Below are 25,543 nucleotides of genomic sequence, written 5' to 3' on the forward strand. Positions count from 1 at the left end.
TTGTCATACATGCACATCACCTCGGCTTTGTCCTGACACAGAGTATGGAATGAGGTGCCTGAGCACACTAATGTTGAAGTGGAAGGGAAAAGTAAGAAGATGAAAATGCCTATACATAAGTTTTCCAGAAATGGTTTCAGAGCACTCAGGCCACAAGACTAGCACTGCAGATAACACAGTAGTAACACTGTCTCATATTTTTGGCATAACATATGTTTAGTCTGATAATACATTTGTGAGACTTTGTGTGCCCATTCTCAGTACTTGCCATTCCTTTTCTTTGTTTCCTTTGATTAAAATATACTTGAATGCTTGAAAAGTATTTGCCTATCACCAAATGACAGTGTGATCCTGGGGGGTGAGGGGAGAGAAAGGAATTTAAAAGGCACATTGTTTCTATAACCCTACAAACATCAGCTTTGTGGCTGGAACTAGATGATCTTTAAGGTCTCCTCCAACCCAAACTATTCTATGATTCTATGATAACCCTTACGCAGTCAATACCTTATAAATTTCTTATTCCTGATTTGAATGTATGATTTTCATCTGGTAGAAGATTGCAAAGGGTTTGGAAAATTCTCTCTCTCTAGAATTAAGGGCACTTTGCAGGTAGTTGATGATTTGTGGCTTGTGAGAGCTAACACTGCCACAGATAAAAAGTGGTATAATACCAGAAACTATCGGAACATATTTGTTAGCTCCCTTTGGCAAAAGCATGTTTAAGAAGCTGTTGTCCTTCCTAAAGTATTCCAGCTCCTTCAGAAAACACATAGTTATGAAGTTTGCAAAAGATTTTATGAGATTTACTTATACAACAAGTATTTTTGCCACAATGTGTTTGCCATACAGGCCTATTCCAAGCTGGTTTGTTTTGGGGTTTTTGGGGTTTTTTTTTTGGCAGTATTTACATCTCAGCTATGAGTTCTACAGCAAACCCGGTTATACTAACAAGTAACTTGGATAATAAGCCTCATTTCTCCTCTAGTGGTACCCAGCCTGTTTCAGCAAATGGGCCTTTCTGCTCGTTTGTCATGTAGACACGAATTGTGTTTACATCCTCAGAGGAGACCAGTGCAAGGGTACCTTTACTAGCAAGCCTGTCAATTGTAGACAGTCATATGCAAATAATTCCCAACTATTCAGTACAGTGTCTGTAAAAGGTCTGTAGTTACCGGTCTAAGAGCTGTTAAAGAGCTCACTCAACCTGCTATTAACTCTCAAATAACCAACGACAACTCAAATATCCAACTATTGACTGTTTAAGTCTTTGTTTAAGAAAGGAGAACACAACCCAGCAATGTAATGTTTACTGTAAATATTTCATTCTGATACTGAGATCATTCACCATCCTCTTCCTTCTAACTTCAGTCAGGAAGACGTCAGCCTTCTGGAAGGCAGCATGCATGAACTCAAGCAGCCTCATGCCATACCGAATGCTCCTGCGTGGTAACTAGGGAGAGGTTTCAGCTTATTACATGACAGATGGGACCTCTTTCTAAGCAGGAGAGAAGTTTTAACCCTGTCCCTGCAGGGAGGGAATGTCCTGCAGTAAGCTGATGGGGCAGCAGAATGAGCTTAAACCAATGTTATAAACCCTATTACTCTCAGTACGAATCAGCTAGTTTGCTTGCAAAAACAGGGTTCTCACCCACTGTCTGCGCAAATGCAGCCGTCAGCATGGATGTGAGGAACTCAGTGCTAGGTGTTTGCATCAAAAGGTAGTTTTCCTTACAGAAGCAAAAGCGTCAAAGATCCACAGCTGTTTTTCCATCTTTTTCATAGTGTCAGGACATAGGATAGAAAATTTCAGGGAAGGAAGAATGCAGTTTGCTTGAATTTAAGAGAAAAATAATCCCAGTGGGCAGAGCTCAGTGCAGTAGGAAGTCAAAGCCTTCAGACGGAAATTCAGAATCAAGAGACCTGAGCTCACAAGATACGAAAGCCTGGGGGCCTAGGTCATAGATGAACACAGCTGAAAATCAGAAAGCTTTGACAAAGATTCAAAATACAAGTGGACATCTGCAAATTCAATGTACTAAGTTTTCATTTTAGGGTTTTCCAATTCTAGGCACAAGTGTACAAGAGTCTGGATAATCACAGAAGATTGCAGCCCACTATTTCAATCATGTCAAATGACTATGTGATTTTTAATTTGTCATCAGAAATAATCTTAAGAAGCTCAGAGCGTTTATAATACCGTTAAAAGCATTTTTAATTAGGATTTTGTATAGGAGAAGGTTTAAAAGTACCATTACCCGTCTCTCAGTTCTATCCTTTTCAGTAGATAATTTTTATAAAAATGAAAAATTATAAAACCCAAATTGTTGTGTTTATTCCACCAAATATAAAATGCAGACTCTGTGGAAGTTGTTGCTTAGCTGAAGTCTTGGCTGAAATTTAGCCAAGAAAGAATGGGTCCAAATGTGCCTCTGAACTCAGAGGCATAAAAAGATAAACATTTTAGTTCTCAACAGTACTGAGCTGCAGAAAGAATTAACCACAGTAGGCAGCGTACCTAGTGTACCATGTGAGCACTCATTAAGCTCACAGGCACGCTAAAATCTCTCAGAAGCAGACAGCTGGGCAAAAAATGTGTTAAATCACAGATAGTTGAGAGGGTTCTCTGAGCCATGGGTGTACGTTTACATAAGGGCTGGCATCCCAGCCTGGAGTATACTTAAAACCATTAAAGGATGCTGCCTTTCCTCCTCCTTTCTTCTAGAGTAGATGGAAGAGTGACGGTCTGCAAGGAAGTGACAAGATAACATTAGTAATTCCATCATACAGTGAAACCTGTGTGACAGACAGTATTTGTTCTATTTGTCTGTTCCTACATCCTATTATTTTAAAACAAGGGGCACTAAGATGAAAATCCCTGAAGGAAGGGACACAACTCATGTAACTGCAAGCAACTTGCACTCCATACCATACTCAAGAAAAGTTTTCCGAGTTTCTAAGATTAGAGAAAAGCTGGAAGAACCTGCAACACACTCAGGAAACTACTTGGAAAAGCAGACAGATATTCAGACTACCCTTGCAATGAAAAAAATTCTTACTTGAAACTAGATGAGTATGTACAATGTGTTACAATGCAGAGCAGCCCTTGCCTATCCACTCAGGTTCAGTCAAGTCCTTGGCCTCTCATGACTTAATAAAATTGATGTATGGAAACATAAGATAGCTAGGGGAGATTGCTTATAAACATTTTTTATTTCTATTCTGCCTCATTTGGTCATTTTTTCTTTCAGGAGAAAAAAAAATCCCTTGTCCTGTTTAACTACCAGTTCAAATAAAGCCACTCTTTTGGTGTTTAAGCCTTTTTCACCTCTAGGGAACTTTTTCCCACCTAAAAAAGAACTTTTTGTTTGTTAAGGAAAAGACCTAGAGATACCCACTTCCAGGCTCCAGCCAACTCAGTGGTCTCATCAGGTTTAGGCAACAGTAGTCTGGATTTCTGTTTGGAGTGCAGCACATCACCTTGACCTGAAATGGCTGGGAAGCTCTGCGCTGCCCATGGGCTGCTGTAGCTGATTCTTTGCTCTAGCACATGAGTTACAGGGGGGCAAATCAGTTTAAACAAATACAGGAGCTGCTGCCCTGTGAGAGGCTGAGCAAGGCAAGGCACCTGGCCATTCATCCATTCTGAAACCTATTGAGCTGAGGAGGAAAGGGAAGAGGGAACACAGTTATAACAACAGAAGTATAGCTATGACAGAGGCCTATAAATTAATGAATGGCATCAAAATATGTCCAAAATACAAATGTTGGCTGTTAGGTCATGAATGAGATGGCTCCAATTAAATTATCAGGAGAAAAGTTTAAGCAAACAAATACTTTTTCCAAACAATGTCCATTCGTCTTGTGGCACTGAAACCCTTGTTCAGGCCTAAGAATGAGTTCAAAAAGTGACCAGAAAAATTTACAGGAAAAATCATTGTGTATTAGCAAATATAGTAATGATGGGGACTCAAGAAATGCTATTGTAGGTGGCTAAGCACAAGGGAAAAATACAAGCAAGAAAAATCACTCTACATCTGTCCTATCTCCACATCCTTTCCCTAAGCACTCCTGCTGTGTACCATGAACAAAGATACTGAACTGGAGGGACTTTTGATCTGAACCATGTACAGCCATGTTCCTATGTACTTATGACTTATTCTTGTAAAATGTTTGGATGAAGACTATTACACAGCTGAAAAATACATTAAAAATGTCCAGTCGTGCCACGTGCCATAGCACAAGCCAAAGCATGTATCAGCTTTTCTATAGTGGTAAAGTTGTTCAGGTTAAAACTTAACTACTCAGAATTTAAATGCCTAAAAGCTAATGATAATGAAGGTAGTGTTAAATATAAACTTGACCACAGAACAATCTCATATAATGATTTCAGCATTGTCTCAGCTTAGATTATGAGTACCTCAAGTATTTAGGGTTCAGTTGTTAAGTTTTCACTGAATTATTGCCTGTATATTGTATTGAGTTAAATTTATTATCAGACTAATTGAAGTGTTCTAAAATAATGCAGTTTATAGAAAAGTAAGTTAATGGATTAATGTTCAAGACAATATTCTGGTTTTCATCCAAGTCAAGGAAAAAAAAGTAATTTTATTACTTTAAAAAAAGTAAATTTATTACTTTAGACGTGCAGAAATTCACTGTGTCTTTTTAAAATAAGTTATTTGTGTTCCATTACTTCTTGCAGAGTTGGGGAGGGGACAAAGAAAAAAATCAGTCAGCCAATTATCCACTACATTTCAAAGGATTTTACCATGCCAATAAAAACATATATACTGTTTTGCTTAGTGAAGCCAACAGAAATTCTACTAGTGATTGCAATGTCAAATATAGCAGCATGTAATTTTTTTTCTTAAGTACAGATGTTCATCAGATTATGGTATATTCCCGTAAAAAGCTATCCCAATGCAAACAGCAGTAAAGGAAATGTCCAAAATTTAACTAGAAACAGCATGATCCTTTAAAGATGGCTGCTGTGAAATGCATGATTCTCAAGAAAAGACCCCAAAATGAGTTCCAAGACATGCCATTAAAATTCAAATACTCTACAACGCTTATGCTGTCAAGTTCTAGTTCCTTATCTGGGAAGACTAAATCTAACCTGAACTTTAAATTAGGTACTTCTGACTTTTAAACTATAAGATGTAACCACTCCTATTTACAATGGGATTGATAAATTTTATTAAGATTTTTTTGTAGAATTCTCACTCACTGAAGCCTATCAGATTGCAAAATTATTTTGATTTACCAGTAACTCTAATTAAAAAAAGGGAGGTGTGTGCGGGGGAGGTTCGTGCAAAACAAAAGGCAAAAAAAAAAGGCTAACAACCTAAAGCCAAGCTCTGATTTGTCTTTTATACTAACATTGAGACATCACCATAACTGATAATAGCTCCTACATTACTTAAAATTCATAAGATTCCAGGAGAACACAATTTGGCTAAGATACTATTTTTTTATTTAAAATGTGTATGAAGCTGAGAAATCCTGTATGGTATAAAAGAATACAACATCTCTTTCTCCTGCTGCTACTTACTGCATTTGACAAATAAACCTATTAGGCAATAAATCTTCCAGTAGCAATATTAACAAAACAAGCCAAGACAATTATTTCCTACTCTACTCCCTCCATATCTTTTGAGACTTGCCTATTGGCAGCAGAAAATGAATTACTCTCTCCTTTGTTTTAAGCAACAGATGTTCTCCAATAATACTGAATTAAGGAAAAACAGGACACAATCCTGACCCAAACCCAGTCCACGGAAGCTCAGCAGGTCAGCCTCACAAAACTAGAATCTATACAGCCTTGCTAAGGGTTGTTTTTTTTACAGCAACAACACCACTCTGCTTTTACATAGGCATCATACTAGTTTTGCTAGAAGAGGACAATACTAAGCATTTCCATGATAAAAGGTAAAGAATTCTTTTTCTGGGAACAGTATTTGTATTACCAATTCCAGGACAGTTATCTTCCACTTAATAGCAAACAGGAGATCCTTCAGAATACTACCCCTTAGGGCCATAAAAGAGGAGAAAAAAAGGTAAAAAATCAGCCACCCTGCCCCCAGTCTGGCTTCTTCTCTGTTTTGGAGTATTATGAGCAGTTTTAGTTTCAGCAGCTCTTAAAAGGAGAATCACTTCTTTTGCACTTAAGAAATAGTAGTGCTAACCTGTTGCCACTCTTCAGGTCAAATATGAATAAATTTTATTGGGGAAGATGTTATGTAATATTTTTCCATCATTGTTGGACCACATTTTCACAGTCTCAGCTATTTCAAACAAAAACTAAAAAGATTTTATATAGTATTGTAGAAAATCTCTTTTATTTAAGTAAATGGGCAACAGTTGCATGAAAGCCCATGTATACGCTTACCTTTAGATAATACAGCAACCCCTCTATAGTCAACATAAGTACATCTTCCGTGATCAGGCTTTGTTATTACTATTACGTAAAACAACTCTGGTTTATCTGGTTTAACTCCAGGTATATGGTACAGCAGTCTACTTTTGAGTATTAATATCAGCATCTCAAAAAAGTGAACGCTTGTTACCTGTTTTAAAAAAAAACAACTATGCATTAGAAGAAATAAAATCTCATAGAAAAAATTGCTTTTTATTACATATATGTCAGTATATTAGTTTAGCTTTGTAATTCTATTTTTCATCCTAATCAAGTACCATCCTTATGCCTTTGCCTTTAAAAAAAAAACATGTAAAACAAAGAAATTACAAAGCCAGCTTAGCCAGAGGCTGGGTTTATTTTGGTGAGGTATCCCTAAGCTTCCCCTCTCCCTGAAAGGTTCTAAAATCTCTATCTGTTCTGAATGTTTGATATCAGTGGCAAACTACTATTCCAAACTGATTTCCAAAACCAGTAGAAGCATCTTATCTCTGTAGAAGGGCTTCCAGAGAAGAATCCTTCTGGAAAGGCCTTGAGCAACTGGTTATCAGACAGTGGATTGGCTCCCAGTACAGGCAGTGAGAGATAATATGGAAACAGCTTGCTCTATGACAGCTGTGTAAGGTTGGTTCATGGAAACGTTGATGCACAAGCTCCAGGTTTTGCCTAAACGTGAGTGAAAGCCTCTCCAACAATCCTCCACCCTCAAACCTCCACAGACCAATCACAGAATCACAGAATGGTTTTGGTTGGAAAAGACCTTTAAGATCAAGTCCAACCATCAATCCAGCCCTGCCAAGTCCCCCAACCATATCCCCAGCTGGACCAAGCAGTAGTTGTTGTCAAAGTGACGACAGCATGTGCTGCTGCCACACACCCTTGACAGCAACATCACACCCAATGAGCCCACAAATCATACGATCATAGAATCAGAGAATCAGAGAATCACAGAATGGTTTGAGTTGGAAGGGACCTTAAAGATCATCTAGTTCCAAGCCCCCGGCCATGGGCAGAGACACCTCTCACCATACCAGGATGCCCAATGTGCGAATTAATTGATAAGTTTTGCTGCAGCTAGTTTGTATGTTTAATGATCTTGTAATATAAATCTGTTTTGTATCAAGAGATAATATGCAGACAATCTCCAGACATGCACGAATAGCCAGACACTTTCTTAGAGCTGCAAGAATTTATTGATATGCTTGTAAGGTATAGTTGTCTTGGGTCAGGAGTTAACCTGAAGGGAGTCTCCAGACATGTTGGATAACCAGAAAAACACATAGTTTGAGGACTTATACAGTTCTTTGTCTAAAACTAGTGTATATACCAAATGTTTTTGTAAGATGGGATGCCTTTTTTAGAAGGGCATGGATGTGGGGCTAGGGAGTCGGGGTCCTTAGCAAAATGGGATCTGATTCAGCACTGAATTGTAAAATGAAAGTATTATTGCCTTCGTTTCGAAGACTTTGTCCTTTTCAATAATTTACCAGTGAATAAGCGTTTCTCACACCAAGGCCCCATCCAACCCGGCCCTGAACACCTCCGGGGATGGGGCCGCCACAGCTCCCCTGGGCAACCTGTGCCTCACCACCCTCATGGTGAAGAACTTCCTCCTTATGCCTAGTCTAAATCTGCCCCTCTCCAGTTTCTACCCATTCGATAACAGCACCACAACAACCCTGGGGTGGTTCGTGTCGGAAGGGACTCTGGAGGGGTCACCTCCCGAGCGGGAGGGAGGCCGCCGAGCCCCCGGGCACGGGGCAGGGCGGGGGTCGGGCCGGGGCCCACGGGGCGGGTGTGGCCGGCCCCGCCCCGCCCCGCCCGGGGGGACTTAAGGAGCGCAGAGGGACCGGGGGCTGCTCGCCTGCACCTGTGGGGTTTCTTGTTAAAGGGAGGGGGGGAAAAAGGGGGAAAACAAAAAAAAAAAAACCCAAAAAAAACCCAAGCAACCAAGAGCGCTGTTTTGTGTTACTTTCCTCAGGAAAGTTCTTATTGTTTTTGTTATCAAGGCCTTGTTTTCTTTTTTTAAGTGTGTGGGCGCTGCCTCAGCTTTGGTGAAAGATGGTGAGTAGGGGAGGAGGGATGGAAGAGAAGTGGAGAGGGAGGAGGAATGGGGAAGGAGGGAGGGGTGGAAGGAGGGTTGTAGAGAGGACGAGGGACGGAGGGATGGAAGAGAAGTGGAGGGGGAGGAGGAATGGGGAAGGAGGGAGGGATGGAAGGAGGGTTGGAGAGAGGACGAGGGACGGATGGATGGTTTGAGGAGGGATGGATTGAGGAGGAGGGAAGAAAAAAGGGAGAAGGAGGAGGAAGGCAGGGAGGGATTGAGGCGGGATGGAGGAGAAAGGGATGGATTGAAGCGGGATGGAGGAGAAAGGGATGGATTGAAGCGGGATGGAGGAGAAAGGGATGGATTGAGGCGGGATGGAGGAGAAGAAATGAGAGGACGAGGGAGGGATGGAGAGGGAATGAGGGAGGGATGCAGGAGAAGAAATGGAGGAGAAAGGGAGGGATGGATTGAGAAGGAGGGAGGGAAGAAATAGGGAAGGAGAAGAAAGAGGGAAGGGACGGGTTGAGGAGGAGAGATGGCAAAAGGGCGCCGCGGTGGGCGCGGTGTGGGATATTTGGGTGAAGCTCTGTGGGGCTGAGCCCGAGGGGGCTGCCGTGGTTTTTCTGGGTCTCAGCTGAGAGTTGAGAACGAAGTTGGTGGGTTTTGCTCGTTCTTTGGGTGAGGAACTGGGGATCCTTGTGAGGCAGAGATGCGCCGCTTTCCAGGAGCCGCCGTGGCTTTAAAGTCGAGGGCTGATAGTCAGGGAGGGGAGGCCGCAATTAAGAAGCTTGTTAAGAAAATGTAGAGTGTTTTAATTGTTATAATTAATACTTATTTTAAATAAAAGAATGTGAAGTCGGGGAAAGGCAGGGAGAAGCCTGAGAAATCGGGGACTCTGCACTTGTTTTCTGCTAGATTACGGTGCTTGTAACTTGAGGTATTTACCTGTATTTCGTGTCGGGTTTTTATTTTGTCAAAAGCCTTAGTTAGCCGTGTGGCTCCTGTATTACCCTTCTCCCCTCACGGCGAGGGCCGGGGTCGCCTCGCGCGCGGCCGCCATTTCGTGGCGGCGCCTCCACATGGCGCCTCGTGGCCGGGGGTGAGGGGAGAGGGGGCGGTGACCGCGGGGCCCCGCGGAACCAGGGAGTGGGTTGAGTTGGAAGGGACCTTGAATAATCATCCAGTTCCACCTCCCCACGTAGGGGGCTATAATTTTGTTATTTCTCCTTACGGAGTTAAGGAATACGGATGTCAATTCAGGTTATAATTCATTATTTGTCTATATTTTCCTCCTTTCAAAGCTAAGGAACTAATACAGGTGATAATTCCACCTGTATAAGTTTCTCTTTAAATCCCTGTGTGCCCCCTTCTTTTTTTTTTTTCTTTAACCATAGAGCGTTTTAGAATCAGCACAGAATCAGAGAATGGTTTGGGTTGGAAGGCACCTTAAAGGTCATCCAGTTCCAGCCCGCTTGCCGTGGAGGGGTTACAATTTAATCATTTGTCCTTACTTTTCTCCTTCGAAAGCTAAGGAAGGATAACAGGTGACATAGAATCATAGAATCACCAGGTTGGAAGAGACCCACCGGATCATCAAGTCCAACAATTCCATCTGTATCAAATTGCTCTTTTAATCCCTGTCTCTTCCCCCACCCAGACACTTTTTTTTTTTTTAAATATCTTATTAAGTTTTACTATAGAGCATTTTAGAATCCTCACGCAATAGCAGAATTGTTCGCTTTGGAAAGGACCTTAAAGATCATCCAGTTCCTGCCCCCTTCTTCCATGAGCAGGGACACCTCCCAGCAGACCATGCGGCTCAAGGCTCATCCAACCTGGCCTTGAACACCTCCAGGGATGGGGCTTACACAACTTTCCTGGGCAACCTGTTCCAGTGCCTCACCACCCTCATCGTAAAGAATTTCTTCCTAATGTCTAATCTAAATCTTAACCCATCCAATTAAAAAACTACTCCCCCTTGTCCTATCACTGCATGCCCTTGCCAGAATTCCTCCCCAGCTTTCCTGTAGCCCCTTTAAGGTACTGCCAGGCTGTTGAAAGGTCACCGAAAGCCTTCTCCAGGCTGAACAAACCTAACTCTCTCAGCCCATCCTTCATAGCAGAGGGTTTCCAGCTGTCTGACCATCTTTGTGGCCCTTCGCTGGGCCCGTTCCAACCGTTCCATATCCTTGTGTTGGGGATTCCATAACAGGACATAATACCAGGGAGGGCCCTATGAGAGGGGAGCACTGCCCATAGAGGGGTGCCTTCCCCTTTTGCCCACTCAGTATAACTGTCCTCTGTCTGGGTGTGAGGCTTGAAGCCCGTGGCCTTGGGGCTAGTAAAGAAAGCAGTTACTACTAAAAAAGTGGATCACTTTGATTTAAGCTAAAGTAGGGTGATATTTTCATGCAAGTAACTTTCTTTTTTGGAAGTCAGGCAGAATGTCCCTCTGATAGTGTGTTGTTTTATAGTGGAGTTTTTTGGTATAACTTATTTAATAGCATGTTTATTTTCCAGTAGTGTTTTTTCCCAGACACTGTTACATTCTTCTGGAAACGATAATGTCTTGTGTTAAGGATTATCTGTGCTGAACAGATGTGTCTTCTAAGATCACCTCTATATCCTATCTCAAGTGCAAGTTCAGAGAGCTGACTGTTGTGAGGTTAATAACATTAAAATCAGTCCTTGGAGAGTAAGAAATATGCCTACGATTTCTGGGAAAGTTTATACATGTGCATGTAAATTGGAAATATATTCTGTGACCAGTATTTGTCTTGCTGCACGTGATTGATGGAGGTCCCTGCCTCAGGGCGCTTGCTTTCTAAAACTCCAAAACTACTCTTGAAGAGTTTGTTTGACTCTTGAAGAGTTTATTTGCCGGCATTTTCGGTGTCGGGGCAGCGGGTTCCCTGTTTGTCCCTTATCCCCTTCCTGATGTGACTCGCTGTGATGGCCCCGGGTCAGGTGTGTCACTCCTGGCTGGACTGAGCGCTGCTCCTTTATGCATCTCGCTGCTTTCTTCTTCAGGAATTCTTTTGTTTGAAAAATTTAGACTGTAACCCAGAAACTTCTAGCATAGCAGTTTTAGTTTGTTTTGTGGTGGTGATGTGTTTTTGACTTTTTTTTTTTTTTTTTTTAAGATGTAGGGCCTTCTAGCAGTCGTGTGGCAGTATTTAGGACTGATGGCTCCACCTGCTGCCTAGTGGGAAGACGGCATTGTCCTGCCTGTGCCGGGAGCCATGTTCTCTCCCTTCTGTAGGTCTTGTGCTGCCATGGAAACCGTTTTCTGCGCAAAGAAAGGGGCCAACATCAGGAGTGTCAAATCTTTACATAGAAAGCATTTAATGCTTCCTTTGAACATAGACTGTGTGAAGTCGGGGAGAGGCAGGGAGAAGCCCGAGAAATAAGGGACTCTGCACTTGTGTGGCCAAAAAAAAAGGAAGGATCTTCCTCTCTTAGAATTGCATTAGACTGAGTGATGTTTGTAATCCACTTGAGTAGCGAGGTAGTTACACCACTTGGTGCTAAGGGAAGTCCCTTTCCACCTTTTTTTTTTTTTTTTTTAATCAAAATTTTTAACTCTCTTCATGGCTACTGTAATCAAGAGGTTCATCCAATTTCCTGGAATCAACTTCATGCATGCTAGAATAATGCAAAGAACAAACTGGTTAAATGTACCTTATGCTGAGAGAAAGGAAAAAACCCTTTTAATTTCAGTAAGCTGAAAAACTTTAAGCCCTGAGCTCTTGTAACACCTAGGAATGTGATTTAAAGATGCTTCATGAGATGACTAGACAAATCAACCCTACTTAAGATATTTTTGAAGGTTTGGGTCACTTTGGCTATAATTTCAGGGTAGCCAATTCATCAGCTTCAGGGGTTTCTGGATTTTGAAAATTTTAGGTAGCTTAGTCATTTGATATTGATTCGTCAGTGTGAGTTCTTTGCCCGTAGTGTATGTAGAAGTACAGCCCTTTGCATAAGGTAGTAAAATAAATTACACATTGTGCTGGTAGGATAACTTGTTTTTAAGATAGGACAATATGTTGATATAGCAGCAGTTTTGCTTTGTAATACTTAAGACTTGGTAGGTAACTTTGAAAGGATATTTTTTGTCTTCTGTGTTCATACTAGAAGACTTTAATCACTGTTTTTCAGCAACAGCTGCTTTTTAAGTTCTAAGAAGTGTATGAATTAACAGATCTCTTATTTTTGATGTTGACCAATTTATCAGAATGCTTAAGTAGAGTATTTACTATCATTTAGATATTTCATGTGTAAAAGCATTGAAGAAATGTATTTTCATTGAAAATTGTCTGCATCATTAGTGTGAGAAATGACTGGTGCGCTTGCATGGCAGCCAAGGCCATCTTTTGACTCGTGTACCAGCAATATCTGTGTGCCTGCCCAATTCCTTGTGCTAGTTCTGGCACTTGTTGGGTTCCTGTGTGGGCTGTTTCCTATTCTCTCTTTCCAAAGAATTGGCCCAGGAAAGGGAATACTTCTCTTTTAGCCTGTTTTGCTGAAACAGATCTAGAAAGAAAGAAGTAGAAGCCAGCAGTTAGGTCAGCCTAAGATTGCGGATTTCAGTTCAAATTCCTCTTAGCTGGAGGTGCAGCCAGAGAAGTGATCTCTTCACGTCTTCATTTTTTGCCCTTGCATTGCTCATATAACAGCGGAATGAGCTTGTATCAAAAGTGGATCTCTGAAAAGTAGTACAAAACTTTTCTCCTGTGAAATGTAGGATTGATTTCCTTGTGCAGTGATGTTCTGGTAAAACAGGAGGGACTGTGCGCCTACCCTGTTTACAGTCAAAATGTTCTGTTATGTAGTCTTTGGTATTGTGCAACAGTGGAATATGCAGTCTCCAGCTTTGCTGGAGGGTAGAGGGAGTTCTGAGAAGATAAAGGAAAAGGAATGACGTGTAACTTCTGTTGAGAATTTGTAATAGGAAGCATAGGAGATGAGCAAATTGAGCATACGCAAGTGTCTGATGTGATGGAACCAGATTCTGTCTGTTTTGTCATGAAGCAGTTTTGAACTAAATTGGTGGCTTAGTGCTTCTCAGATGAAGATGCTAAGGCTCTTCTATCTCCATTTCCTTTCCTGCATCTACTGATCCTGGGGTGGATCTGGTGCGTGTCTTAATAGCACGGTAAGCTGATTCAGTTCTGTACAGTAGAAGAATACTAATTGAGTGGAAAAACTGCTCACTTTGTTACTTTTCCTGTCAAATTGAGTTGAGCCAGCTTAATTTCAGCTGACAAGTGTTAGAACATGTGCAGAGAAGGTGCAGCAAAAGAGATGGGGCAAACACTCTCTGGCTTGTAGTAATAACTTGTTGTTAATTTGGATCAGTCACACTGAAATTGTATTTGGGAGGCTGAATTATAGTTTTGGCTTTGTTTTAATTCCTAGGCAAATCATGGATCATGTGTGGTTTGGCTCTTTTAATTTTCTCCCTTACTGGGTGTCCAGTTTAAGTTCGGGTATCTTTCACAGCTGTGGTTTGTAGTCATTCATATTCCTGTTGTATTTATATTGAGAACTTTGAGGAAATAAATAATGACTTTTCATCGTGGTCTGGTTTGCTTTCTTAAAATAATTTGTAGCATAACCGTGTTACTTGTCCTGTAAGACATTAGTAAGCTTAGTTGTGTCTTGAGTATTTAAATCTTTCAGCCAGGAAGATGATAGAACTTGTTCTCTTGGATAATCAATTTACAGTAAATTTTAAGGGATTTAATTTATCGTTTACATCTGAAAAAAACTTGGTCAAGTTTCGAAATGAATTATTTTGACATTCTCAGTGTGTGTCTGACAGTAGCAACAAAGGTTGTGAAGCTTCATAGAGTCATCAGGGCTACTTAAACTAGCCTAAGATGCAGGTATTCTATCTGGTAACTGAAAGTACTATAATAATTTGACTAAAATATCTTTCTGTTTAAATTTTTCAGTCCACAAATGTGGAGGCCCAGTGTGCAGGTATCTCAGAGGACAACACTCGTCTGTCAACACCCAGTCAAGGATATGTTTTACCAGAAGGAAAAATCATGCCAAACAGTGTCTTTGTTGGTGGGATTGATTTAAGGGTATTTATGTACTTCTAACCTTTTAAGCTAGGGCTCTTCATTGGGAAGGAAATGGGAATTAAACTCCTGGGTGTTTTTTTTAGTTTGTTGGGGTTTTTTGTTTAATGTGTCTCTTAAAATTTTGGAACAGATGAGTAACTTTAGGTGTTATGGTAAAAGAAGATGGGTTTAAAAACATACTGGCTGCTTTAAATCAGTTCTAAACAGTTGAATGTGTTTGAAGAAGTTTAAGACACTGTTTTTTAGATGAATGAAGCAGAACTTCAGAGTTTCTTCGAGCGATATGGTACTGTGAAAGAGGTGAAAATAATCACTGACAGAACTGGTATTTGCAAAGGGTGAGTAGAATGTGAATAGGTGTTTTAAGTTGCTACTTGTGTGGACAGAATTATGTCATGGATTGTATAAGCAGCTATTTAATAGCACAGTTGATGTGCTTAAGTGTTAACACTAGCTGCGGTTTTCTGTTGTGGTGAGTTAATATTGTGGAACCTGTAGATGAAGATTGCCCCTAAGTCTGTATAATCTTGTAAGGAATAGCCTGATTTTTTTTTTTTTTAATCTGAAGTCAGCCATTCTGTACAGGGGGAAGAGTTATTCTCACTTAACCAGGAGAAACAAAGCTTAAAAATTTTAATGATGCTTACACAGACAGTTCTTTCATAGGACTCTTCTGATGGTTAAAGTGGTTAATTCAGGATGATTAAGCGATGGGGTAGTTGGTTTATTCAAGGCAACGGGACTGCACTTTTCTGACACTTAGGTAGATGTTACAGAGAAAACAACCAAACCTAATTGGATAGAGGTGAAACTAAGTGAACAGAGTTGAAGCAAAGAAAATACCCATTGGAAATACCAAAGTTCTCCCACTTCTGAGTTCATCCCTGCTTTGAGAAGGAGGCTTCACCCTCTGGTGGTTTCTTCCAGCCTAGTTTTTTTTTTTTTAAGATTCTTCAAGCAGATCCTAAAAAGTGACATCTTTTTAGGCATGTGTAGTAATGCATTAGCTGGGAACTTTTTTACTACATCATTTCCTTTCCTTTTCCATGGTAAACTCTGATGTACACTTAGCCAATGTATGTTCTGATACTGATAATGAATTGGCATACCCCTTTGGTAGGCATGGAGTATTTACTATTTACTGAAATTAATTTTCAGTTCAACAGGTAGAGCAGTGAAATACATTGAAAAACCTCTTCAAGGATCACTTTCCCCACTGGTGTTGCTGTTCCCATGATGCCTGCTTTAATCTGAACCTCTTCAGTAAAAAGAATATTTGATGTTAATCGAGATCTTAATACTTAATTTATTTATTTATTACTTTCTGAGTTAGTAGTAACAACAGAGCTCATTTTGTGTAGCTGAAGTGGAAGAATAGCCCTTGTATCTTCTCCATGTTATTCTAGAATCTGGCATTCAAGGCCTTTCATTTGGGCTGGTAATTACCAGTAAATAGATTTTCATGACGAATTATAAACTAATGGCCTACTTGATACTTTTGTCATGCAGTATAATGTAGCTACCGTATATGCTGTTAACTGATCTTGTTCCAAATAATTTAGCTAACAAATAAAAGAAAAACCTGGTTATTGAATAACATTATTTTTCTTTTCAGGTATGGATTTGTATCTTTCCTGAACAATGTGGATGTTCAAAAAATAGTAGAAGTAAGCTCTTTGTCTAAATAATCTGAAGTTGAACTATGAAGGCTGGGGACTTGTTTAGGGGAAGCCAAGTCATGTACCCTGTAGAGTAAATTAGGACTAGGAAGGTCTGGGGCTACCCAAAAATTAAGCTTGCTAAAATGTATACTGGTGGTAGAGTTTTTATATTTACTATTATGTCATATAGCTTGCCTTTAGGTCACATAGGAGGTAAAGGAAATAGAACTGTTAGAGCAATCCTGCTCTTAGAGTTTAGTATCGGAGAAATTTTAAATTTTGACGCTTAAAGCCATATCTGCTACGGATTCTGATAAACTTCAGCAGGTCACAGACCAGTGCGAAAGCTTTTTTTCTCTTAATCCCAAAACTGAGTGCAGTAACTGTGGAAATAACACTTACTGTAATATTTCCTCCTCTGAAGTCTTTGCCTCAGTGAACTTCCATGTCTTTGGAGGATGAACAGCCTCTCATTTGCTCCTGAAGGTTTTGGATAGGGAAGTAGGTCTGAAAAATCCAGGTAAACATGTTGGGCACAAATTTAGTGTTCCATGATAAGTTTAAATGTGTTCACTGTCTAGCTCCTTTAGGGGTAAGAGAACACATTTAAACAAAGTGGGAGAAGAGTGAAACTCAAGTAGGATATTCTTGATTCTCTCCCAAAGACTTCAAGAGCTTGCTGTTCTTTAGCTGTCATGGTATGCTGACAAAAGTGTTGGTTTTAAGCAATAGACTTTTATCTGGGAATACTTCTTTGTTTTACCAGGGGTTATATTTACTGTATTAGGTCAGTGTGGAATACTTGCCTTATGGCAGCAATCTCTGTAGACGCCTCTTGAGTAGCATGGTCGTTTGAGTCCTATGTTGCTTGTTTTCTGTGTACATTTCTTGAAAATTGAAAGCCCTCCGTGTATTTCTTAGTACATTGTTTGCTGAAGTGACTTTGTAGATCAGAGGTCTTGACAAGCCCAGAGGTATACACTGGATTTTCTTTTCAGTGCAGATTTCAGGTGTGCAGGCAGTACAAATTACTGCCTTGTCAAGAAGAAACATGTGCAGATAGTCCTACAAAGCTGTTGGCTTCTGGAGAGCATGGGAAAAGCGTGAACATCAGCATTTTAGAGCTCTACTCCTAAGCAGATAGCACCTCACTAAACCATGTTGGGCATTATCCTATACCAAGTGGTCAGTCTTTTATGTAAAGAAACAAAATGGAGCCTCTCCATGGTTAGAATCACTAATCACTGTTAGGAAGTCTGTGGGAAGGAGGGTAAGAGGTGATGTAAACAGGACTTCAAAGGAACCAGGAGGCTTACAGTCACTAATACATACTTGTAAACAAGTAGTAGGGCATGTTGCTTTTAAAGCAAGTGATAGGTTTGGAGAATCGATGAGCAGGCAAATGGGTGTGCTGAGAGTATTGCAGGAAGTTAAAGGTATAAGTTGTTGAGATGGGAGAGGAGAATGGAGGCTGTGAGCCTGAGTTGATGATACTGTGGGGCAGAAGCAGGGTATGTACAGTCCCTTTAAAATCAAACCACCCACCCACCTCACTGATTCCCTGGCTTACGGAGTAATATGTCTTTCAGTCACAAATCAGCTTCCATGGCAAAAAGCTGAAGCTGGGGCCAGCAATTAGAAAGCAACAAAACTTGTGTAAGTAAATAAATGTGTTCCTATTACAAATTTATATTTTTCGTAATTATACATTAACATTCTTGACGTTTTTATCTCCTGTAATCTGTATTGCAATTACACATTTTATGACCTCACTACTTGTGTGATGTACAGTTTTGATAATAAAACTCAGGTCGGTAGCACAATGCAATACTGATAAAGTAAGATCTTTTTGAGCTTGAATTCAGGTTACTAATGAAATGCATATGAAAATGTCTTAATACTTTATTTTTCGTTGCTTTAAACCAAGGTTCTTATGTGCATCCGAGACCATTGGTCTTCAATCCTCCTGCACCACAGTTCCATAGTGTGTGGGGTAATCAAAATACAGAGACGTACATGCAGCCTCCAGCTGTAGTGAGCCCAGTAACTCAGTATGTTCAGGTGAGGCTGTTCATACCACTGATTGAAAATTGTAGTGAAATATTTTTGAAGTTGCAAGCATATAAACTTTAGGAATACGTGTTCAGATTCTCATCTTACCCACTTATTTTCATATTGCCTCCCTTAGTAAGAGACACATCACTTTAAAAGAATGCCAACAGCCTTTTAATTATATAACAGTTCTTAAATGATACTGTTACTTGTCACAAATGCTCATCACAAATAAAATGCGTAAGGATATTTAAGGTCCTGCTTCCCTGCAGCACAAATGGGAAAATGTATTTTTTTAAACAAAGAAGGGATCAGAAGTTGGCTGTGGTACTCTTCTTTTTATTTCTTTTCTCCTTCTTCTAGTTAGATAAATTCTTCATACAAATCTATTGTGTTTGTGTAAAAACACTGTTATGGCATCTGCTGTTAACAGCTGTGATGTGTAGATTATGCCTACAGGGCATCACTTTATTGATATTTCAGATAGGCATTCTTACTGAGGTGTAGGCAGAGCCAGGACCTTCTGAGTCCTGTATTATGTATAGAAGGATTTCCAGGTTATGATCTCACGCTGTGTTAACCCTATATGATATGGCAGTATAACAGGGCAATATTAATTGCACACAGGTTGTTTTGTATATTTTCTTGAGCAAATAAAGATGAGCAAATGTCAGTGACTTGGAGAAATATTTTATTTTTGGTAAGAAGAGGTTGATGGTAGTACTCTGCCCAGTTTTGTAAGTTTGTTGGAAGAGTGGCATGGTTTAGGAGGAAATAATTCTCCTTAAATACTGGAATGTGACTTAAACTATTCTCTAAAGAAGCTGAGAAGGTTCCAGGTTAACATTGTGTCAGAATATTTGCAGTAAAGAAATGTTGGGAGTTTGTCTGAATTGTAATACTTTAAAGGCAAACTGAAACGAAGAAACTGATTTTCAGGCTGAAGTCCATTATTTCATGGTAGGTGGTTGGTTCCAGGCCGACTTTAGAAAGTTTGAGATGAGATGTACTTCTGAAATTACTTATAACATCATCTGCAAGCAGATGTGGAAAATCTAGATGTGTCATACACTTTAGAATCCCACTTGGTGGTAGAGACTTTTAGTGCTTGAGGTGCTGAAGACCCATGGGAAATCTGTAAGGGCTGCTTTTAAATACTGAAGCTAGTCCGAAATGGGAATTAAAGTAACAATTTGACTGCATATTTCTAGAAGTGTGCTCCTGGCTTTATAAATACAAAACCCATAGTTGTATTTTGCTTCAAGCTGGCATTTTTAAAAAGCTTTCTTTTGCAGACATACCCATACAGTTCACCACCTTTATTGATACCGCAGCAAGTTCCTGTAGGATATCAGCCAGCCTTCAACTATCAGGTATGTACTTCAGTAGCAGCAGAAATGCTGTTTTGATACCTGACAAGAATTGAATAGAATGAACGGTGTTAACTGGAGTCTAACCTATCTGTTTCTTTTTCTGTGAATTCTGTTTCCTTTGAGCTCCTGCTTCACAGAAACTGAAAGTAAAACCAAAATTAGTGATATTTTTATGCTAATGCAGGGGAAACTATTGAATAACTTGGCATACTTTTTATAGTTCTTAAAAAATACGCAGTGATAAAACAACTTCCAAATTGGCAAAAGTACATAGAACTGTGCTATTTCTTGTGGGAAGGAGTTTTGCATATCTGTGTGCTATAATTTGGGTAGTGGATGTCAGTTATTTATACAGAATCACAGAATCACTAGGTTGGAAAATACCCACAGCATCATGGAGTCCAACCATTCCTATCAACCACTAAACCATGCCCCTCAGTACCTCATTCACTTTCTTACAAGCACCTAGAGGGAAGGTGACTCAAGCACCTCCCTGGGCAGCGTGTTCCAGTGTCCAATGACCCTTTCTGTGAAAAATTTTTTCCTAATGTCCAGCCTGAACCTTCCCTGGTGGAGCTCGAGGCCATTCCCTCTTGTCAGGCAGTTGTAGAGAGCAATGAGGTCTCCCCTCGGCCTCCTGTTCTCCAGGCTAAACACCCCCCAGCTCTCTCAGCCGTTCCTCGTATGACTTGTTCTCCAGCCCCTTCACCAGCTTCATTGCTCTTCTCTGGACTCGCTCCAGAGCCTCAACATCTTTCTTGTGGTGAGGGGCCCAGAACTGACCCCAGGATTCGAGGAGCGGTCTCACCAGTGCCGAGTACAGAGGGAGAATAACCTCCCTGGACCTGCTGGTCACGCCTTTTCTGATACAAGCCAAGATGCCATTGGCCTTTTTCAGCTCATAGGTGAAGTGTAGAGGTAGGTCCATGTATTGAAACTAACCTATGAATTGGAAGTAACAAGAGGTTAGAAATAGTGTCAGTATGACTGCTGTGATTACCTGTAATTTTGAGAAATCTTATTTTTTAATATTTTTAAAACTTGAATCAAGAAGAGGAAGGAGGTCGTTGAATTTGGTAAGGTTGACCTTGTGCTAAACACTGAGGTACATGTGAAAAAGCTGTCTTCTTGGACAGAAGACTGTAAATATTTTGTACTGAAAAATCCACACATGAAATGTTAGAAATGATGGCTCTTAAAAAGCAGTTGCTTGCCCATGTTGGAAATGTATAAATAAAAGCTGTTTCATTCCAATTTTTTTTAAGGTTCAACCACAGTGGCTTGCTGGGGAGCACAGAAGTTTTGTTATGCCTCCGGTAAGTCTATAAAGTTAAGCCTACAGAACCTTGTCTTCTCAGTTAGCACACTGTTTTAGCAGCTTGATATTCAAGTTGTTGACTGGAATCTTGCATGTACTGTGGTCTAAGCAAATCTTTAGCTGCTGACAGAAGGTATTTTTTAGGAGCTGCCTGGTAGGCAAGGACTATGCCTATGTTCTGGTCACAGAATTCCAAAACTTTAAAATGAGGGGAATTGATGCTGAACAGAATTTCACGAAAAGTTAAGGGAAAAGCCAAGTGTGGTGAGCTGATCATGATTTGAGATCCATATATTACTACTTATCCAGATTTTTTAAATTTAAAAAGCCTCTAAATATTCTGCTTTCCAAGTACTTTTTTTTTTTCTTTTTGGGCAGCTTTGAAAATGATTTGCCAGGCTGCCATAGGCTGTACATGGTTTCTAAAGAAATAACTTGCTTTCTTTGACTTCACATGAGTTACATAGACAAGAGAGGGGGAAAAATTAGTGTGTAAAGTTGCATTTTAGACATTTTTTTTCTTTGGATGTAATCTTGTGTTTATTGAATACAGTTTCTATTAAGCATTTCAAAGCTGTAAGGCTTAGTTTTCTTCTGAAGTTTTCCTTCAAGCTAATTCCTGGCAGATGCTTATAGCATGTGTGAAAGGCTAATGGGGAAGAATGAAGAAAAGGGAACTTCGTATGTATGTTGCTACCTGCATGCATCTGGCAATTCTGTCTCTGGTCATATTAGAAGAATCCTTTATTCCTGCTCACTTCCAATCATGTGTAGTAAGCTTTGCTTTCAGCTTCTCAGCAGCTCAGAGAAGCAGCCTTATCTTTTTATGGAAGGTTTGTATTTGTTAGTGAAGTACCTTGGCTTTAATAGGGGCAGAAACAGACTCAGAGTTCAGAAGTCAATGAAGTCCCAATTGCCCTGTTGGCTTAGAATATATTTCGTTGAAGAACATCAATGAACATGATACAGCTGCAGTATGTCACTTAACTATTAAATGGTAGCAAACGGCAGTGTGTTCAGAGCAGGGGTGTGTAGTAATTTTTGTTAGACTTTTTAAGCTTGATAATATGAGCAGACAGCTTTTCTAGAGAAGCTATGTAAGTTAAGTAACTTTTAATCTCATTGCTAACAGACTCTAGAGAACAGGTACATAAGGAGGTGGGAAACTTCACCCTTCAGTCTGCTAGTTTATACCCACCTATTTATTTGGTGGGTAATAATGATTTCCATTCATAAGTGGAATGCCTCAGTTGTGAATGAGGTCAGATGTGATAAACAATCTGATGGTTAGGGATGGTGCTCAGTAAGGAGCAGTTTGCTAATACTGTAGGGTTATGTATTTCCCAATAGTCTTGGAGTGAAATGACAGTTACGGTGTTGAAGGACTTTCGGGAATGCCAGGTGGCATGGTTACTGTGTATAATCACAAATAATGAATTTTCTTGAGAAGAGAGGGCGGGGGGGGGGAAACCCCAAACAGTCTGTTCTTGAAAAGAGAATGGTTAATCCTGCCATTGGACTCCTGGTAAAATGGGCTGTAAAAGCTGCCAGTCCTCTCTGGAAGCAGTAGGAATGAAGTTTCCGTAAAGAATAACTTTATCAACCTTTGTGATTGTAATTAAACTCTGAACTGGGTTGCCGATTGCAACACCACCTCTTGGCAGAGGGAAGAGGGGGAGAGTTTTTGAAGAGTTCTAAAATGGCTTGTGCTTTCCTAGACCTTTTTAGTCTTGAAAAAATTTACATTGGCATGAAGCAAGCTTTGCACAAGATAAACTACATAGAGAAGAGCAGCTTCTTGGAAAGGCAGTGGCAGTAGATGTTTTGCTTTCTCTTCCATACGATTTTAGTGCTTAATTACCTGCTGGCTGTCTATGAATTCTCAGTGCACCCCTTCATGGCTCGATCTGCTTGACTGCAAAACCCATACATGGAGAAAGTAAAGTGGATTGAGGAGCCAGCTCTCAAGAATGATTACAGTGAAGAGAAAGGATATTTATTAGAACATATCCTTTTTGGAAGGACTTAGAACTGCCTTTATAAAAGAGCAGGATACAGTATTTGCCCTATTCATGAAACTTTATCAGAATTGTGAAGATAAAGTAGTCATAGCTTTACACATAGTTGAGAACCAATGACAACACAACTGTGCGTATTTTCCCAGTGTTACTGAAGTGCTACAGTATTAAAAATTACCTCTGCAGGCTTATGCTTCAGTAAGCTATCACTGCACTGAGGATCCAGAATTTATACAGGCAGAATGTGCTGTTCCAGAGCCCACACAGTCGTCTACTAGCAGTCCACCAAAGGTGAGTGATCTGAAAACTTTAGTGTTTTCTGTTACAAATTTTATTTCCAGAAATTTGCACTTGAGGATTATCTGGCTTGATGAAGGCCTCTGATCAGTATCCTAGAAATTAAGGTTATAATTACTGCTTTAGCTAGTGGCTCAATAGACTTTATCCAATTTCTGTGTACAACTTCAGAAGCCTCACGTTTCCTTGAAACTATTAATGCTTGTCTGTAGTGCTGAGAGCTGTATAAAATGTGTGTTCTACTTCATTAAGTGCAATAATGTTTTTGAGTGACAAGACTTTACTTAATCTGCTCAGAATTACAGGTGAAATTGCAGATACTTAAAAAGCAGGTTAGGCAGCACTATCTGCTATCTTATGCTGCTTTATTTAAGATTCAAGCATGGGAAGCTGTAATGTTTTACTCGATTCCTTTGTGAGATCACCTGATCTTGGCCTACAGTTGGCTCTGAATTCAATTTTCTAAAGAAGACTATTTTTCAGCTGTCAACCTATTCCATAACTGAACTGGCAAGTCACTGGTCAGAACTCTTATGTTGTGACATCTAGAGTGATAACAAGTTACCAAGATTAAAAGATTTTTAAAAAAACCAAACAAGACAGGTGAATGGAAGTATACTCTGGAGTGCAGAGTAAACCCTGCGACACACCCATGTTGCTAGTAATGGGTTGACCACTTCAGGATTGCTGTAGATGCACCTGTAATTGTATTTCAGAAGTCTGTGGACAGAAGCATACAGACAGCAGTATCCTGCCTGTTTAATCCTGAGAACCGTCTGAGGAACACCTTTGTGTCACAAGAAGACTACTTTAAGGTATGTGGTGGAAGCAGAATTAAATCCCTAAAACACTGCTGACCTTATATTTGTTCACCTATAAGATACTCTAAAGGGGTTCATATGTGGGATGCCTTTTGACATTTTATTCTTTCTTGTATGTGCACTGATAAGCAACTGAGAGCCAAACGCATACATAACTCTGGAACAAGTGCTGAAACTAAATTCAGCAGTTTTAATAAGACTATATAAATTTGCTGAAAGTCATTTCATGGATGTGTAGAGTAAGATTTGCTAATAATTTCTCAATGACAAATTGCTGAAAGGGCAGTGGGTTACTCCCTAGTTTGTATAGAGGATATTGAGTTTGAGCCTTGACAGTCTTGACAGTAAAGAACCCACTGTGGATGATGGCTCTTTATACTTTGTGCACAATGTTTATGCTTCAACCAGTAAGCTATAATCCAGATGGGTTAGCTGGTCATCGTGTTTTGCTTTCTTTGTAGAAGGGCAGTTTCTGATTGCATTCCAAGTGGTGTAGTGTCTGTTCTTTATTAATAGTTGTATTCAAGACTAGGCTTCCTTTTTTTATTAAAGGACAGATGTGAGCTAGGCACATGTACTCTGAAGCAGGAGTACAGAAGCTGTATTTATCAGTCTAGGTGAGGGTGAATAGCATACACAATGTCTTGAGATAATTCCATGAAACTTCAGTTGCTTTGTTCTGCTTACTATCAAGAAAACTTTTTTTCTGTCTTTTCTCCCATCCCATTCCAGGAGAGGAAGGCACATCACTTCAGAAAAGGAAGAACAGTGCTCAAAAGTGTTTAATCCAGAAAGACTTTAAAGTATCTAAATTCATTAACCTAATGTTTCTACAGTTCGGTTTAGCAGTAGGTGCAGTATAACCTTTTTCGAAAAGTTGCTTCAAGTTGAAGTTTGTTCCTGTTCTGTCTGTTCCAATGCAGTTGTTCTTGCTTGAAGTTCAAAGTTGGAAGAGTTGACACGTTTCCAGGTTTTATTAATCATTTGCATGCTTTCCTTGATAACTAACTGGAATATTGGAGTGTATGAGGAAAAACACTCTTGGTTTGTTTGCATGTGAATTCTCTTTTGAGCTTTAAGGAATGTTTTGTATGTTACACTTTTTTTTCTTAAACTACGATTTAAGTACTAATACTGACTAGTTACCTTTTGCAGTTTAAGAATAGTAGCAGCTGTTTGCCCAAGAAGATGTATTTTAAAACTGAGCTCTTAATCAGTGGAACAGAAGATGTCAAGTTGGAACTCAGCTGAAGCCCCTTAAGTCATGGTTGTCTTTAGACTACCTAATCAATGTGGTTGTTTATTAATGACAGTTTATGTACCTGCAGTCTGGAACATCACTATTAGTTTTGGGAAAGTAATTAAGAGAAGCCTGAAATTCCTATGTATAACTTAAGATGCAAGAATGTAATCTGTTATATTGGCTACTCAGTAGAGCATGCTTTT

At 39.9% G+C, this 25,543-nt stretch overlaps 1 protein-coding gene across 1 annotated transcript in view; it reads left to right on the forward strand.

Moving 5' to 3' along the window:
* Positions 1-25,139, forward strand: part of DAZL (deleted in azoospermia like) — a 77,651-nt gene extending 52,512 nt beyond the window's left edge. Inside the window, exons 3-12 of the mRNA XM_069859980.1 lie at positions 14,423-14,557; positions 14,804-14,895; positions 16,173-16,224; positions 17,808-17,874; positions 18,146-18,279; positions 19,566-19,643; positions 20,909-20,959; positions 23,166-23,270; positions 23,993-24,091; positions 24,830-25,139. Coding sequence (XP_069716081.1) covers positions 14,423-14,557; positions 14,804-14,895; positions 16,173-16,224; positions 17,808-17,874; positions 18,146-18,279; positions 19,566-19,643; positions 20,909-20,959; positions 23,166-23,270; positions 23,993-24,091; positions 24,830-24,883 — 867 coding nt within the window. The 3' untranslated portion in view covers positions 24,884-25,139. The remainder of the gene's footprint in view (positions 1-14,422; positions 14,558-14,803; positions 14,896-16,172; positions 16,225-17,807; positions 17,875-18,145; positions 18,280-19,565; positions 19,644-20,908; positions 20,960-23,165; positions 23,271-23,992; positions 24,092-24,829) is intronic.
* The last annotated feature ends 404 nt before the right edge of the window (positions 25,140-25,543 follow it).

Source organism: Phaenicophaeus curvirostris, chromosome 6 (genome assembly GCF_032191515.1).
Source record: "Phaenicophaeus curvirostris isolate KB17595 chromosome 6, BPBGC_Pcur_1.0, whole genome shotgun sequence".
Lineage (NCBI taxonomy): Eukaryota > Metazoa > Chordata > Aves > Cuculiformes > Cuculidae > Phaenicophaeus > Phaenicophaeus curvirostris.